General features: G+C 32.6%; 1 protein-coding gene across 5 annotated transcripts in view; it reads left to right on the forward strand.

The window, feature by feature from the left end:
* The window catches only part of NEBL (nebulette), a 450,902-nt gene that overhangs the window by 292,023 nt on the left and 139,526 nt on the right, over window positions 1-19,353 (forward strand). For 4 of the 5 annotated variants that reach the window (XM_031939884.1, XM_031939883.1, XM_012551250.3 and 1 more), the window contains 2 exons: window positions 13,019-13,116; window positions 13,236-13,307. The exons of the other annotated variant lie outside the window; for it this stretch is intronic. In XM_031939884.1, coding sequence (XP_031795744.1) covers window positions 13,030-13,116; window positions 13,236-13,307 — 159 coding nt within the window. In that variant the 5' untranslated portion in view covers window positions 13,019-13,029. The remainder of the gene's footprint in view (window positions 1-13,018; window positions 13,117-13,235; window positions 13,308-19,353) is intronic. 5 annotated transcript variants of the gene reach the window in all.

Consider the following 19,353-nt stretch of genomic DNA (forward strand, 5'->3'; position numbering starts at 1 on the left):
ATAAATTATAGCAGAATTGCTGATCTGTCTTGGTAGAAGGTGTTTCCTCTTTGAGGAATTTCTGACACTGATGAAATTACAGATTCTAAAAAAACAAAAACAAAATTTGCTCAAACCTGTGAAATAGTTAATATATGTTTAATGATGTCATTTAAACTGTTAGGGATATTAACTAGGAATTAAATTAATTAGCAAGTAAAGGACTAGACATAGGGGAGTTACTCAAGAATTATAATATGATAAAATTAGAAGTTTAACATATTAAAATATGAATATGAACAATACCTTTCTGATCCAGCATATTTGATACAAAGAAATTTTTATGAAAGCTCATATATCCTGTCTTATGATTATTGCTTAACTAGTAAAATACAGTATAAATATAGATACATAAGTAAACTATGTGTATATGGAAGTTTGATTTTATAAAAATGTTAAATTATAGTATTTGTTTTACCAAAGGAGTCTGCACCTTACAAGAGATTTCATCAGAGAATATTTTCAAATAGGAAGTCTAAATTCTACTCCCCAAAGGCAGTGATTTTTGTCTTTGTGTGCCCTGGGCCTAGCACTTTGCCTTGCAGATAGTAGTCACTTAAAAATTTGTTTATTTGAACTGAAATGAGTTCCTAACTCTCTATGTGATTTGATTTACAAAAATATGACTTATGTGAACTCTTTTAGCAATACATTTATTGTTTTGAGTGAGGTACATGTGACTATTTTTCAGACTGAATATTAAAGAATAAATTTTATTATGCCATTGCTGTCGTTATGGAAACATGGAGACAGCATATAACATTTCCTTTACAAAAGAGAGTTCTTATTAGGCTTACATTTCTTAGACTTAACTATTCCTTGGTCTTGTATTCTGTCAATCCATTTCTTTCAGCGCTCTGGACCAAATAGGGAATGACTTCCAAATTTCTTTTCTAACTTACCACCATCAAGGCCATTATAAGTTGATGAAGTTCATAGAGTATTGGGTAGAACACCTGCTATTGCCATGGACCTATTTTTGATTGTTATAGTGTTAATCTTTCATGTATTGAAAGCCATTAATGGAGCTTCCTTTACAGCCTTGTGTAAGCAGCTTTCAAATGGAGCAGATTCTTTGGATGCCAAGGCTGTCTGTGGAGAAAAGGCAGGCTGTATTTAGACCCAATGAACTTCACGCCTTGTATCATTCTTCATTCCATTCCATTTGTATCATTTTATTATGCATTATCTACTATACATGTGGGTGTGAATTCAAGCTTTCACAACAATGCTAATGGAGACTTTTTTAGTACAGGATACATTCAACAGTCAGAAATATGCTTCTGTATTCCCTGTTTTGGTTTTTTGATTTTTTTTTTTTTTTTTTTTTGGTAAAGACTGGAATAATTTCAGCACTTGTAAGTAAAACATGGAATAGTGTCAGAGAGTAATTCTAAAAACCTTATATAGTTGACTTAAAAGAACGCATAATCATTTTTCACAGGTTGATCTTAATTTCATTTAATATCTTCATATATTTAACATTAGATGTATATATTAAATTTTTCATCACTAATAACAAAGATATCATCAGTAAATTTATTAAGAAAATCGAGGAAAGATCTTTAAAATACATTTTTGATGGTTTAAGTAAGGACACAGAATTTTCTTGGGTTTCAGTCTACACCACCGGTGTTAAACAGAATAGAAATGGAGCCATTAAATCATATACATGATCCTTCTGAGTTCATATCATCAAAGAAAATTCACTATCCTTGTTTTATCGGATTTGTGTTTATTCTGTTAAATAATTCTTATTTACATTTTATTTTGATTCTAGCTCTACTTAAGAGCATTGCCTATGACTTGTGACTCATGTTAACACCTGTGCCCTATATTGTAGTGCTGTATTGTTTTTCATTCTTTCTTTTCTCTTCATGCTCATCAAGTGTTTGTCTTTATTTCTTTGCTGCATTGTTTTGGGTGATATACAGATTAATATTATGAATTTCAAAATATCCAGAGGCAAGAGCTGAGGTTATATACCATAATCTTAGAGAAGGATTTCCACAGCAATCACAATATTATATGCAATATCAAGAGCATTCCAGAAAGATGCCTGGGGAGGCAAATCTGTATTTTATATGTAAAGTAAATCATTGACAGACAAGGAAATTCCCTGCTCAGAGAAAACATGATGAGAGAAAAAAAATGAAGTAAATTTTGAAATATACTAGAAAGCAATCAAATGTTAACATTAATGCAGATCAAAATTAATTTTAACCACATTCTTGTCCTCCTTACACATATTACTTACACTTACAAATTATAGTTTTAATTTTAACTTTAGATTACAGAAGATTTAGTGAAAGAATCAAAATACAAATTAGAATCATACATTAGCAAAAGCTGGAAGGGGTCAGCATGATTGTCTAATTTAATCACTTTACCAATCAGGAAATTGAATCCCAAATAATTTGTTATCAAAAGTCACAGAATTTATAAGATTACAGAGGTGGGATGAAAGCTCCCATCTTTCTTAAGCAAAAACCTGAAAAATTTTGCATAGAAATTAGATGGAAACAATTTTTAATAATAAATAAAAGAGACAAGAAGAAAGCAAGTAATGAGTGGAAGGAGGTCAGTTCTATAATGAAAAAAAATCTTTTATGTCATTGTTAATTGTTCTGAGAATATTGTCACAAATGCTGGCATGAAGACAATAATGCTTTTCTTATTGCAGTTTAATTTTGATATTTTTCTTCTACCTGGGTTGCAGGAGAGTCATTTTTCTTTCATGAAAATGACAGCAATAAAATTCAGGAATAAATTGATTAAAGAGCACTTATGAACATAAACTGCGGTATTTCCCTACTTTTGCATGGTAGGAGACATGATAGTAAAAGTGAGCCCTAGGGAGTCTATTAACAATTTAGCATTTACAGTTCACGTGGGAGTGTTAATTTCATTTACCAAAGAGGAGAGAAATGATGTTCATTACAATTATAAACTTGTAACTGTAAGAATATAGAGGTGTGAAGTTTATTATATTATCAAAATTTTAAAATATAAAATGCAAATATGATAGAAGAGTAATTAGAGGCTTGTATTTTACATAGAACTTCTGCAAATTTTCTACCCTTGAAGTTAAATATGGGAATAGGTTTTTCACAAAGTATAGTTTATACAAATAAGGTACAATATGGTTACAAAGTGATTTATAGGTATTATTTCATTCAATCCCCTCACTATCCCATTAAAATAGATGGCACAGTTATTATTCACATTTTAACAGATGAGGAAATTGATACCCAATGAGGTTAAGTGATGGGTCCAATATCCTATGAATAATAAATGGTAGAGCCAAAGACTCAACCTCAGGTTTTCTGATAATGTCCCCAGAGCTCTTTTTTCTATGTTGTGATGCTTCTGGTTTTTGTCATTACTTCAACTGACCACTGGTGGAAAGGGGTGAGGGCAGGGAGCTGGACAGGGAGATTATAGGGAATAGAGCAGGGAAAGACTACAGTCCCCAAAGCCCAAAGACTTTTTTTTTTGTGTTGATTTACATTTATTCTCCAGAGTTGTTCTGGTATTTTTTGTCCAAAGTTTATTGGGATTGCTTTGGATCATGGAACTGCTGAAAAGAACCAAGCCTTTGATAGTTGATTATTGTACATTTTTGCTGTTATATGTGTTCCTATTTCTTTTTTTTTTTTTAATTAAATAACTTTTTATTGACAGAACCCATGCCAGGGTAATTTTTTACAACATTATCCCTTGCACTCACTTCTGTTCCGATTTTTCCCCTCCCTCCCTCCACCCTCTCCCCAAGATGGCAAGCAGTCCTATACATGTTAAATAGATTACAGTAGATCTTGGGTACAATATATGTGTGCAGAACCGAACAGTTTTCTTGTTGCTCAGGGAGAATTGGATTTAGAAGGTATAAATAACCTGGGAAGAAGAACAAAAATGCAAGCAGTTTACATTCATTTCCTAGTGTTTTTCCCAAAGACATTTCTTAAGGTAATTGAATTCAAAGACCACTGTGCTTTTTTCCAATAAGTTATTTGCATGCTACCCTTCTCTTCCCCTCCCCCCCTAACTTTAAGCTTCCACTCTCTCTATGAATTACTAATTATTCCAAGGTCTGGTTGTTAATGTAATCTCCTATGGGCCAGAGAGTATTTCACCTATCCATCATCTGATTTTATTAGAGTCATCATTTCTTTCCTTCTTTTGTATCAGAAGCACATTCCAACCCCTCACCCACTTTCTTCATCTGTTAGAATCCTTTTGTTCTTTGAAGGTTGATTTTTGGTAACTTCTCCTCAGTAAAACTTTTTGTGACATCTTCATTTCCCCCCCCTTTCCCTCAGTTGTTTAACTTCTCTCTTTAAATATGTTAGAAGTTTTTTTCTGGTTCTCTTTTTTGTGGCTATTGTACCTGATATTGTTTCATACTTATTTGAGTACATATTAAATCCTTCCTCCATAGTAGAATATATCCTTTCAGGGAAGTAAATGCACCTGGCGCAATGTCTTGCATATGGTGTGTGCTTGATGGATGTTTGTTTAATGATTAGTAAAAAACAAAAACAAAAACTTTTTTATAAAGGGTTTAACATATTCAAAGTATTTTTATATATGTTATCCTATTTGGTACCCTTGGCAAGTAATGCTGTAATTTTTCTTATTGTATAGATGAAGCAACTGAGTCTCAAACAAGTTTAAGTGACTTGCCTGAGAGTAAACATTTAAATATTGGAGGTGAAATTGTAGCTGAAAGGTCTTGATTCCATGTTTGATGTTCTCACCATTCATACCTCCCTGAGATATAAGAAAATATTCCAATATTCATCCAGTTTTGTAATAATGACTACTCTTATATAATGATGAATTCTTTTTTTAAAAAAAGTTTTAAAGCATTTTTATTTAAAGTTTTGAATCCCAAATTTTATCCCTCTTCTAACCCCTTCCCTAAAATGGTAAGCAATCGAATATATGTTATACATATGCAATCATGTAAAACACTTCCTTATTTTGTGCAAGAAGACTTCAGTAATAGAAAAAAAATGAAGGTGATTAATAACATGCTTCAGTCTGTATTCAATCAAAATCAGTTCTTTCTCTGAAGGTGGATAGAATGCTTCATTATGAATCCTTTAGAGTTATCTTGGATCATTGTATTGATAAGAATAACTAAGTAATTCCCATTTCTTCACTGAACAATGTTGTTGTTACTATGTACAATGTTCTTCTGGTTCTGTTCATTTCACTATGCATCAGTTCATGTAAGACTTTCCAGCTATTTCTTATAGTACGATAATCATGATGGCTCTTCTTAAATACCTTCTATTACTCCTCTAGGCTTTTTTGTTTTTATTGTTTCATCATCATTTTTTGTTATAATTTTTACATTTTGTTACACAAATTTTAATTCTGTATATCTCTCTTGGAAATTTCATGGAGTTACCCCCTCCAATTTCAGATTGTTATTTGACTGTTTCATAAATTTCATAAATGATCTAAGCAAAGGGAAATAGGAAAGGGTTAAAGAATTGCCAGGATTGATCAAGCCTGCTCTTTTTCTGACTCTTGAGATGGTGTTGACAGCCAAATGATGAGTTTCTTCAATAAATCCACTCTCATAGTCAAGTCTTTCCAGATGTGAGAAGTAATTAAGACTCCGCATTTATTGAGGCTTTGTGTACTTTCTGAAAAGAAATTGGCAGCTGGGGTGAATTAGCTACATATATAGCATATATGTACATGTTTCATATAATGCACGTGCATATGTATTACACATAAAACATGTGCTATGTATAAAACAAAAACATATATGATCTATAAAACACACACACATAAAATACAACAAACTGAAAACCAAAAGCTGCTTTCTGTAATAATTACATATCACCAATTAAGGAACCAGATTTTGTCCATTTTATTTTGTATCTTTTCAAAGGAATGTTTAAAGGAAGGGATAATAATATTAAAAATACTAAATGTGTATTTTTAAAGTTTTATGATTCTACTTCTCAAAGGTACTTTTGGGGATAAATTTGTTTTTTTCTTTCATTCCTTCTTTTAGTTATTTCCTTCATTTTAGCCACTCATTTTGGGGCTTCCAATGAGGAGTAAGTTAAGATTGATGAAATGATTGTAGTATCAGTTTTAATGTTATTAACGTGTAACCAACATTGCAAATAGCAAATTAATAAACCAGAATTGTCTGTTCTGATTAAGAATAATAATGTGGCAGTGCATGCACATAATAATGACCTCTTTATTTCTCTTCATTCATTGAAATTAATGGGTAAAAAGCAGTACTCCAAAGGACTCATGGAAAAATGTTTATCCACCTTCACACAGAGTACTGATAGATTCAGAATGCAGATTGAAGTATGATTCTAAAAAATACGTGCCCTCGGTTTTCCTGTGCCAAATAGAATGCACTGTAAAATTTCTGTTTGTAACCTTGTATAAAATCTGTTTTTTATTGTGTATTCTTTTCTTTTAGAACTTAAGTAATCATAGTAATAAAGATAATAACATTTATATAGCACTTTAAAATTTGCAAACATTTTATATATATATATATATATATATATTTGATCTTTGCAACTATCTTATTAATTAGGCATTATTATCTTTTTACAAATGAGGAAAGTAAACTTGAGAGGTAAAATGATTTACTCACAGTCAGTAAATATCTGAGAGAGAATTCAATCTCAGCATTTCTTGACTATAAGTTCCATGTTTCAACTGCTATGTCAAGAATCCGACTATTGATGACAAGATATTATCCCCTAGATTTATGTCACACACACACACACACACACACACACACACTCCTGCATTGTGTCCCAAAAGTTTTAGCGAAGTATAAGCTTTTATAATCTTGTTTAAAAAAATAGAGAACACCATTTACATTATATTTTAGTAATTAAGATAGTATTAGACATTAATTGGAGGTAGCTACAAAATATAGAAGAGAGAGAAGTTAACTTGGAGACAAGAAAATCTAAGTTAAAATATGACCCTAACTGTGTGACTGGACAAATCACTTAACCTCTCAGCTTCCGTTTTCTCATCTGTAAAATGAGGATCATAATGGTGTCTTCCTCCCAGGGCTGTTGTATCAAACAATATAACATATCTAAGGTGCTTTGAAAACCTTAAGTCAATATATCAATGTTAGCTATCATTAGCAATGCTTTACGTAAATCCTTAAGAACTGTGTAAAAACTAATTATATCTCTTATTGTTCAAGCTGCCTTCACTATGGTCAGCTTGGTTTCTTGCTATCAAAGTGATGATAAAAGACCCAAGAAGACACAGATTTGATGAATACAGCTTTCAGAAGTAAATTAGACAGCTATTAACTAGGGTTCTTTTTTCAAAAGAAGACATTTTGAACTATGAGTTTTACATTTCTCTTCCTAAGAAACCATTTGAAAGAATGGTTGCCTAGCAAAGTCCTCTTCCAGACAAATGTCCGAATATAGACGAATATGGAAGGTGAAAGTAAAATAAGCGGCTGTTATGCCATTCCAAATAATGATCCTTTTGGAGAAGGAGGAGGAAGAGAAACAGACAGGCAGAGACAGAGACAGAGAAAAGAAAGGGAGGAGAGAGAAATGCATAGCATATAGAGGAGAAAAAGGAAAAAGGAGAGAGGGAGATGAGGGCAGAAAGACGGAAAGGAACAAGGAGAAGAGACAGAAGAAAAAAGAGAGAGGACATGAAGAGGAAATAACAAGAGAAAAGAGAAACAGAAATAGCAGAGACAGAAAGAGAGGGGAGAAAGAGGGAGAAAAAAGGAGAAAGAGAGAGGGGAAAAGGAGAGAGGGAGAGGAAATGGCAAGACAGATAGAGACAAAGAGAGGGACAAAACAGGAGAAACAGAGGGAGATGAGATTTGAGAAAAATAAATCAAAAGAGAAAGAAAAGGGGGAAAGAGAAAGGATCGAGCTGAGTGGGAGAGACACACAAGGGAGAGAGAGAGAGACAGAGAGAGAGAGAGAGAAAAAAAAAGAAAGAGAGACAGAGAGAGAAAGAGAGAGAAAAAGAGAGAGAGAGAGAGAGAGAAAGAGAGAAAGAAAGAGAAAGAAGGGGGGAAGGGAAAGGGATAGAATTCTTTTCAGATAACACACTGAGTGCCTAATAAAGTTCCAAATCCCCAGATGGTGCTCCAAAAATGTGAGTTGATGATGATGATGGTGGTGGTGGTAAACAACTGGCTTAATTTGCATCTGCTTGCCATGTTTGAAGCTAGCAATTTAGAGACAGTATTTTTCGCGCAAAAAAAAAAAAAAAAAAAAAAAAAAAGCTGCTATTTAAATCTTTCAAATTGTATTAACCTATTTTATCCATACAAATTTTGCCAAAGTCAGAACTTGGTCCCTAGGTCCTTCCTTGTTTATCATGTTTGTTGTTGGTAATAGTGGGGGAGAGAATAAAACATATATTCCTTGTATACTATTTTATATGTATATTTGTATGTACAAGTATATATGCAAACATAGATATCACAACATATTTTATTCCATTTTTAGCTAAATATTTATGTATCGCAACATATATATGTTTGTGGAAGGTGGGGAAAAAAGATACTGAGTAGTAAATATTGTTCAAAAATCAGGAGATGCTTGTCCCATGTAACCCTAATAGCATTGGAAACAGACAAGCAATCCGTGACTCATTACTGCAGTCCAGCTGTGTTTCTTTGGGCAGGTGATTTGAATTACCCATGTGACTGGGCAGTTGCTATGGAAATACAAATGCTTATATAAACAGCAAACCTAAAAAAGATTAGAGGTTTGCTTATCATTGATGTTTAAATGTTTCTTATTTAAAGGTAAAGATAATTGGAAACTTCTCTTTCCTTGTGGGGAAGAGGGTGGGTAGAAGACATTTTATTACATCTCCCCTTTCTTCATTATCTGTGCCTATTTGTACAGTTGCTAGTAAATGTATTATTGGGAAATTAATGTTCTATATTGGGATGGTGCTTTAATTGTTTTTTTTAAATCTTTCTATTTATTAACTCTTAAAAATCATGACATAAATATTGTCACTTTATAAAATGGAGAAAATGAGTATGATTTGCTTTAGGAAAAATCAAATGGTACAAAAATAATTTGCCCAAATTGACCTGGGAGAATTGGATACTGAGGTCTTTCCTGGAAGACTGCTGTATTTAAGTCCTTAGCAGTACCTTTATTTCTATGGGCATAAAATTACCAAAATAAAATTTTGAAAAAGATATCCCACAACATAAATGAAAATCCCCAACAAGTAAAATAGAATTGGAAAAAAATCTAGTAAATTTATTTCCCTCTTGGGGAATGTCAACTTAGAGAACATGTCTCACATTATATTATTGAACTATTTTTAAAAATGGAGGAGAAAACAAGTATGAGAAGAAATTCTGAAATAGTTTCACTATCCATGGAGAATAATACTCTCTTCTTATTCCCTGAATTAGATCTTTGGAGTATTGGCAAGAGAGCTATGCTGTGACAAACCACATCATGGTGGTTTTCTCCTCCCCTTTTAAAGGGAAATTGATCAGAATTGTGTAAGAATTTTATAGAATAGAGAGAAGTAGCAATCTTAAATCACAAGCAATGGTAGCTCTAAGTTGTCAAATTCCATATAAATAGGTCAATGGAGTAAGGTTTTATTTGAGAACTAGTGACAGTGAATTTCTCCAAGATAATCTCTTAGCTTTGAAGAACCTGTGAAATTAGATTTTGAAATGAGACAATCTGACTTTGTATATAAAATGTGATACTTGTTTAGGTAATCTGAGTTCTAATCGTGATTCTGCCACTGTATCAGTCATGTTATCTGCTCTCCCCCTTCCCCCCAGCAATTCCCCTCTGAATGAAAACTTTAAACCAGATAACCTCAGAGGTGCTGGCTGTATCTTAGATTGTTTCTGTAGCATATCCTGAAAAGAAAGAAATCCTGTTATTCAGGCCATGATTTTTCATTTTTATGTTTTTTTTTTTTTTAAAAAAAGCACAATGGATAGTAAAAACTTATTGATTCATGGGCTCCTGTTTCAATTAATTCATTATGTTAAAGATTAGAAATATATATATAAAAAAAAAAAACTGTTCTCCTTGAATGCAGAAGGAAATGCTGTACTATGTATAATGGGATTTCTCCTCTCTATATTGGATCCAAATGATATAGCATCATAAAATGCTGAACTTTCCAAATTATATCTCTCAGAATTTTGGAGATACTCTCTGCCTAACCTCCTAGTCATTTGAAAGAGATTTCTTTTTTCTTTCTTTCCTCTTTCTACCACTATTACTGATCTATAGCAAGAAGGGTAGGATTGTACCGTGGAAGAACATTGGACTCAAATTTAAAAGACAAAGGTGTGAAGCATGGTTCTTTAATTAATTGTGCAAGTTTAACATGTCCCGACTTCTCTGAGTCTCAGATTCCACATCAATGAAATAGAATTAATCATACCTGAGTTGGAATTTTTCTTTAATTTGGTAAATTTTATTGTAATAACTGACATTCAGAACTTTTAAAGTTTTCAAATTACTTTCTTATTGAAAGAATGAGACACTTGGAATTTTTATATATATACCACATTTAATGAGGTCATTGGATCAAATGATGTCATCTGTGCTAAGTGTTTTATAAACCTTGAAAAGCTACCTAAAGACAAACTATTGAATAGTAAACCAGTCAGGAGTTTTGAAGGGAATTGGTGAAGACTCACCTTTGGTGATTCCTTCAACCTCCCTGATTCTCATTTTATTTGGGTCTGTATATCTGGGATAGCAATACCTGTTGTTGCCTACTCCACAGGCTCATTGAAAGGATTGAATTAAAGAAAGTAAATGAAAGCCCTTTGTATAAGATTTTAGAAATGAAAGATAATTATTTCTGCGAGAGAAAGTAGAGCTACAAACTAAGTCTTAAGCCTTCAAGTTCAGTGCTCTCTTTGCCAGTGTTGTACATAGCATTATCTTGATGGTAAGATGAGGCATCATTTTGTGAAACAGAATCATTTTTTGTTTCTGCATCTGGCAAAGATACATAATCCTCTGTGATCACTAAACTTTAACTTTTATTCTTTGTAATTTCCCAGTTTTCAAGTACGTGGCACAGGAATCATAGTTTGAGACTTTAGAGATTATTTAACCTATCTCCTTCATCTTGCAGATGAAGAAACTGAGGCTTTTATTGAAATAATGATACTTACAAAGTCATACAAATAGCAGAGATGGGATTTGTATCCAAGTTCCTTAAATTCAAAGGTTTTTTCCTTCCTTGGGCATAAGCTGTTGGCAAAGAGTCACAGAGTTTTCCCCTTTCACCTCTCCAACCTTTTGCCTGGTTTATTTCAATCACATTTACTGATCTTTCCATCTGCATTCTCTCATTTCATCCCAATTTGTCTCCTGTTTTATCTTCCTCATACTCAGTTCTGATTATTTTACTTTCATATTTGAAATCTTGGAATGTCTTCTCCTCTTCCCAAATAAAGTCCGACCTGACATTTAAAGAATTTTGGATTGTGTTTCCATTATGCCTTTTCCAGTCTTACCTGACCCTCTCTCTCCATAGGCTAGCCTTTTCCTCACACTGGATCATTTGATGTCTCTTGTGTACATTTCATAGTTTCCTATTGCTGTGATTTTTGTCATCCTGTTTGTATTTTATCACTATAATGTCCCCTCTCTCATCTCACCTGTTGAGATAATCCTGTGCATCAAAGAATAAAATCTTATGGCCCTAGGGATCAAGGGAACAGATCTGATGCTGGGGGTTCTGTTGCAATAGAATGATTTTTATAACTGTATATCACTTTGTTTATGCCATTCAAAAATATTTACCAGTATTTACCAATATAATAGTATAATCAAGTATCAACCACTCACTTTACCTTTGATATTTTGTTACTCTTCTTTTTTTCTTGTCTTAGCCTTTCTCTCTACTTTCTACATTCTTTTCTTTTTGTGTTTTCCTTCAATTCCTTTCTCTATTCCCTTTCCTCCTATAATAAACTGAAATCTCATCTCAAAATGCAATATAATATAATTATAGAGTTGTCGAATTTTTCTTTAATTCAGTAAATTACAAAAAGTAAATTTATTGTAATAACTGACATTCAGAACTTTTAAAGTTTTCAAATTGCTTTCTTATTGAAAGAATGAGATACTTCGAATTTTTATGTATACCACATTTAATCTCTCTCTCTCTCTCTCTCTCTCTCTTTCTCTCTCTTTCTCTCTTTGTTGATTTTTTCTCTGTCTCTCCCTCCCCCTTCTCTATCTCTCTTTGTCTCTCCCTCCCTCCCTCCCTCCTTCCTTCTTTCCCTTCCTTCCTTCCTTCCGGGCCTTTTGAAGAAAATGATTTCTAGATTGTGGCTATTAACTAACATTTTCAAGGACATATTTGTCTCTTTTAAATTGAATTCAGTAAAAGAAGTAAAAATTTTGCAAACTCTTCCCCAACCTATTCACTTTTCAGTCCCCATCAAAGTAGAAGTATGCTTGACATTTAAGGGAAAGCCTTAGTTAGATAAGGTTGGAGAAGCTTTAAGATAACAGGCTACAGGCTTGCCATATCTTAAGTGTTATAACTGGGCAGTTTTCTCTTAATCTTTTAAGTCCCTCTGACCCTTTCAACCTGTTAGTTTTATGAATGATCTCTTTGTCTCCAAGAATTGAATTAGAGAGCTATAACCTAATCTGTTCTTTGGAATTTCTTAACTAATTTAAAAAAAGTTGACTATAAAAGATCAGACAATTGAATTTTATCAGTTAAAAATTATTACTGCTCCTGAGGATTGTAGCTGGCAAATTGTCCATGATGCCTTTCTGTTCCCTCATGCTCAATTGAGATAAAGGATGTCAAGTGTAAGCTAAATAAGGAAGAGGCCTTGGAAAGGTTAAACTCAGTACAGGATAGCAGTCACTGAGATCTCCAGGAAGCTTCTGTATGTAAAAACGGTTACACTGGTAGATTTTAAAATTTTAAAGGAATTTTTCAGAAACAACAAACATGAAAGTTCCCATCTTTGAGGATTGCAAAGATGAAAGTGAAGGAAACAAATCTGGGGAAGAAGATGCAGAAGATGAAGAAGAAAAGGTGGGTACCACTTATTTGTTTCCCAAAGTGCTTCACTGAATAACTGTTTTGCATTTTACAAGTTGAATGATTTTGGATTTATTTTTCCATTCTCTTTTTAACTTTTTTTTTTTAAACAGGTATTCCTTAAACCTGTCATTGAAGACCGAAACATGGAATTGGCTAGAAAATGTACCGAGTTAATTAGTGATGTGAGTAGATGAATTATTTCGTTGAATTTTTGTAATGTGTATGATATTATGTCATCATAAAATTTCAGATTTTGCAATGACCCGATGGCTTTTGAGACCTTTTAGTTAACTTTGCCATTTTTACAGATGAGGAAAACTAAGGCTGAAAGAGGGACAGTGACCTGCTTGAAGTTATGATTCTAATTAGTGACAGAATTAAAACTGAGAATGCTCATTCTCATATAGTTTTCTTTCCCCAGGCTGTCCTACAATTCTGGATGAATAACAAACATAAAACTTTAGAACATATTTCTTTTTGAGAAATAGAACTTGTTTCATCAGTACTATATTATTGCTTTTGGGATGAGTTTCAGCTAAGTGATGAAACTCCAGAGCCAAACACAGGGGAAAAATGTTTTGTTCAGAAATTTGTTCAAATGTAGTTGGCACAGAAGATTAATTCATCTTATGCTGTATTTTCATTCTATTGTTTTACTGAATTGTTAAAGAAAATCTAAAATCACAGAGAAGACTTTGCTGACCTGTTTAGGCAATATTACAGAATATTTTTAATAGGACAGAGGAAAGATGTCACATTTCAAGTGGGTGAATGGATGCTCTTTCATTTAGAACAGGAAAAAGATGAGATCCTATTATTGTGCTTTGCTTGCTTTGTGCAAGGTAGGAGTTGATATATGTATATATGTTTGTTTTCCTTTTCTTTAAAATGATGAAAAGATTGGAGCATTCTATTTTTTGTTTGTTTCTTCTCAAAAGGTCCAACATTATAAATTACTTTAGAAACAACTATTTTAATACATGGAGTTTATATATGTCATTTTATATTGCTTTCTGTGTTTTCAAAGAGATTGTAAGAGTAATGTGTGTTTTAAATTCTCATGTATATTGGATTCTCCCTACTACCCAAAGCTTTGAAATTTAATAATTTTTTCATATATTGCATATATCCAGAAATACTATTAACATTTTAAACTTAGAAACCTTGTATCAGACTATATTGTGATTGAAAAAAGTATATTCCTTAAATAGTCATAATTTGATAATTTATTTTAATCTACTAAATTCTGTTTTTGTCTTCTTTTTCTTTTCTTTTATGCCTTATCAAATAAGATACTTGTTAGCTATTATTATTATTAATTCTCATTGGCAGTAATATTCTGGTTCAGATGATATAACCCTTTATTAAAAATTCTTGATGCTACTCCATTATGAAAGATTTTAAATGATCTTTCCAATAGCTATGCAGTCTATTTTGTGTTATAATAATCTGGTTATTTATGCCCATTACTAGACTGTAGTCTACTTGAGGGAATGACTATATCCTATTCACTTCTGAAACTATATTACTTTACTAAAATGATCTTAAAACCATAAAAATGAGCACTCTGAGTGAGATGTGCTCTAGGCCAGAGCTTCTTAAACTGCTCCATATGGAATCATGTAACTGAATGTGAAGGTCATGAATTATGATTTATTATCAGGAAATTTTTGATTTGCATACCCATTTTATATACCTATATACTTGGGGTTGTATAAAAAGTTCTCAGGTGTAAAAAAGTTGGAAGTGGAAAAAGTTTAAGAAACCCTGACTAGGCTACCCAGCATGTGAAAGTGGGGCTGAAGGACTATCATATTGGAGGGCTTAGTAGTCTTTCCTTATGGCACCCTCAGTATTTAAGAGTTGACATTTTAACATTCTAGTTTTTAATTTGTTTTAAATTTGTTGTAAATTCATGATGCTATTTGTTGTAAATTTATGATGCTATCTATAAATTTATCTAAATTTTTTGTAAAGGAATTTGTTTTTGGTCTGTTTCACCTACTAGCATAATTATTTCCTTAAGTTTATTTCCTCTTATATGGGGTAAGACTGCCAAGATTCAAGGGGAGAGATAGATAAATAGGAGACCTGTATGTAAGTAGATTAGAAATCAAAGGATTTGCGTTTGAATCCCAGATCTGCTATTGAAAACCTGTGTAGATATTGCCAAGTTATTTCAAGATTCTGGGTTTTTGTTTCTTCTTCTAAAAAAATTAATAGATTTAGATTTCAGTTCCAGCTCTTTCTCATACTGCCTGTTTGACCTTGGCCACACATAGGTCTTGAGTTGGAAGAGACTTCACATGTCATCTTGCTGTTATGTAGTCTTTTTCAGTCTTGTCTAATCTTTGTGGCCCCATTTGGGGTTTTCTTGACAGAGACACTGGAGTGGTTTGTCATTTCCTTCTCCATCTCAATTTATAGATGAAGAAACAGGGCCAGATAGGATCAAGTGACTTGTTCAGGATCACCCAGCTAGGAAGTGTCTGAGACTGGATTTTAACTCAGGAAGATGAGTCTTCATGACTCTAGCCCCTGTTCTCTGTGCACTATGGCTCCAATAGCTGTCCCAGTGTATCATTAAGTCCATTTTATAAATGAGAAAACTGAGTAATCAGTTTCCTCACCTCTAAAATAAAAGTGTTAAACTAGATAAGGTCTGAAGTTTATTAGAACTACCATCATATGATCCCTTCTCACTTTACACCTCATGATCCTGATTATCACATTGCATAAATTCAAGCATCCTTGGATTTAATGGATAAGATATTGACCTTATTCTTTCCTTTTATCATCTTTCAGATATTGATGACATTCCCTTAGCGAATGGATCTTCAGACTGAACAGTCTTAACATTTTCAGTCTGATATGATAAAGCCCCCCTTCCTTCATCTGTCACTTTCTTTGTATCTTCCATGAGGTTTGGTAAGAAGCAATATAGAAGAATTTACTTGATTGAAGGCAAAATCTTTAAAAATCTTTCTAAATGCCAGATGGTAGATATTATATATTAGATGAAAGTCATTCTCTCATTTGTTCATGCATTTGATGTACTGTACCCACTTTCCTAGATGTGGTTGCACTAATATACTGCGCAAAAATGTTATTCATTTATTTATTTTTGGCAATACCATTCCTAATGATGATTAAGATTTTTTCTCACACAGAAACAAATCTGATTAATATATTCAGGTTATTATTGGCAAGGACTCTGATTTTTTTCCTGAATTGTAGTAGCTCAATCAATCTTCTTTTAAATATGCTTTACATTGTTTTATACTTAGCAACGTAGTAGCTCACTTTTCTTTTCTGTTCACTCACACATCTTTGAAAAATCATCTTGCAGTTTATCTCTATCACACTGACATTTCAGAGCCTGGAAGACTTCAGTGGCAGTTGCTAACTTGATAATTTCACTGTGTGATCCTCCTTCCAAGTCATTAATGAAATTGGTACTATAAGCTGGTCCTAATTCTCCCAGAGCTTTTTGCTTGCTCTTCTTTCTACCATTCATCAAATTCTACCTTATATTATGAAAATTTGTCCGTATCTTCTCTTCTCTATTAGATGGTATATTTTATGTGAACAAATACCATAGGATTGTAACTGCGGTATTGGAAGGGTTTTCTAAGGTCATAGTCATTTTATGGGCCAGCTAGATGGTGTGGTAGATAGAATGCTGGACCTGAAGTTAGGAAGATGGAATTCAAATCTGGTAACAGATTCTTACTAGCTATGTGACTCCAAACAAAACACTTCACCCTTTTGGCCTCAGTTTCCTCATTTGTAAAATGAGCTGGAGAAGTAAATGTCAAACCACTCCAGTATCTTTGCAAGAAAATCCCAAATGGGGTCATGGAGAATCAGAAAGGACTCAAAAACGACTAAACAAGTTCTTCTATGAAGAACATGATGAAAAACATGAGCTCCAAAGAATGTTAAATTACATTCCCAAGATCATACAAGCAACAAATTTTAGAGCTGCAAATACTATACTAGAAATACATCTCATTAATTCTTTTAGCCTTTATTATGTCTACCATAGTGTCTTATCCTGAATTAAAGCTCAATACTTTTTTGGAAAAAGAATGAATCACTTTAGATTAGATGGTTTCTTATGTCCCTTTTCAACACAGATTTTCTGCATCATTGTGGACTTCAATTAGTTAAAATTCTCCTTCTCACCATGTGTCTGTGTTTATTATATTTATCAGTTTCTATTCTCATGGGGTGGCTCAGTTTTAAAAAAAAATTAATGTGGAACTGAGTCAAAGACTTTTTTGAAAGTGAAGAAGAAATTAAATACATTGTTCTTATTATTATTTCTCTCAGGAGGATGCAGAACATAGCTCAGGCATGATTTTAATCTTACAGATATAATTTTGTCTTTGCCTCAGCATGTTTAATGTTCCTTAGATGTCCAATGAGCCTATCCTTTATTATAGAATTTCACCGGTTTATCTGATATCCTTGTTATGCTGGAGTTTCCAGTAGACATTCTGGAAGCCTTTTTATGGATTAGAGTTCATAGACAGAGACCACTTGTAACTATGAACTAACAGTTCCATATTCCTTTGTCTTTAATATCTTCTTGTAGGTTGTATATAGGATAGGAAAACATAAAAGACTAGAAATTGATATTGCTGGACTGGGTGTCCATATTAATGAAGTGATAAATCCTCTAACTTGTTCCCTCAAATCCAAATAGTTTATTTATATGTAGCTTATAAATGTGGTCTTGAACATTTTTTGCTATTTAGACTTTTATAATTTTTGCATTGTTTTTCAAAACAATTTTCCAAGTGCTTTCTCGACAAAGATTGGGACAAAAAGTTTTGTCATTATTTAGTTTTGGCATTATTTTATGTTCATCGATGACTAAATATTTTGATGTCAAATGGCCTTATTGATCATTCATTTGGTTTCCACTTTTGAATATATTTATAAATCTTCTTGTTACATTTAGGGTTCCTTATTATGTACTTCTTATATTCTTCTTCACCCATCTATTTACTATTTTGGGCCTGACTTTTGATACTCTTAGGATTTTCTTGTCATTTGTGCTTTATATATTTAATTTTTTTCTCTGCACAATATTGTTTTATTTTTTTTTAAACTGGTAGTGCATTTTAGATTTGATTGTCCTTTTTTTGAGAGGGTATTGATTCCACTGCTTCAATCAAAAAGTAGCCAATTCAATTTTTAAAAAAGTCAAATTAAAAAAATGGTTAAAACACTGGAACATCCCATATGACAATGCCATCTCCTTTCCTTTTGAGAGGAAAGAAAGTATGCTTGAAATGGTTTTGCAATTTGTAGTATGTACATACTACTACTACTACTACTGCTGCTGCTGCTGCTGCTGCTGCTGCTGCTGCTGCTGCTGCTGGTGCTACTACTACTACTTTGACTACATCAGTAGAAATGAAATGTTCTCCTTATTCAAGATTAAGTTTTCATTATCTTTCCTTGGAAATAAAAGTCTGAGCCAAGTGAAATTCCATTAATCCTGCTACAAAAATAATACTTAACTAATGACATTCTTTAACTCACGTAAAAAGTGGGAATTATTTCTTTGCTGTTATTTTAATGGAAATATTTGTTAGGAATCATAAAATTAGAAGTATTTTTTAATAAGACCCCTTTTTCTTTTCAATTCATGAAATAACACAAACATTTCCATAACAGTAAAATAAAATAAAAGATGATTGCATATGAAACTGCAAATTTATTATATTTAACTTTTTATTCATTTTAAAAATATAATTAAAACATCATATAACTTTCTTCACCTACCCTTTTCTCCCTCCTCCCTGCTCTAGAAATGGCTGTCATTAGACATGGAAATGTACATTTATGTGTATCTCTCTATATATGCATATCTATCTACGCATAATTTTGCTTATCAGTTCTCTCTGGATGCAAATGGTGTCTTTCTTCACAAGTTCTTAATTTGGATCTTTATAACAGTCAACATTCCTGAAAACTGCAGGGATGGCCATCAATTGAAGAATGGTTGAACAATATGTGGTACATGATAGTAATGGAATACTGCTGTGCTATAAGAAATGAAGAGCCCATTGATTTTTATTTTATATCATCTCATAGATAGAGTCATACAAAATAATGAAGAGCAAAATGAACAGAATCAAGAGAATGTTTATACAGTAATATCAATTTTGTTTTAAATAAGCCACTTCTAAAACATGATGATGATGGGGAACA

This window comes from Sarcophilus harrisii, chromosome 5, assembly GCF_902635505.1.
Source record: "Sarcophilus harrisii chromosome 5, mSarHar1.11, whole genome shotgun sequence".
NCBI lineage: Eukaryota > Metazoa > Chordata > Mammalia > Dasyuromorphia > Dasyuridae > Sarcophilus > Sarcophilus harrisii.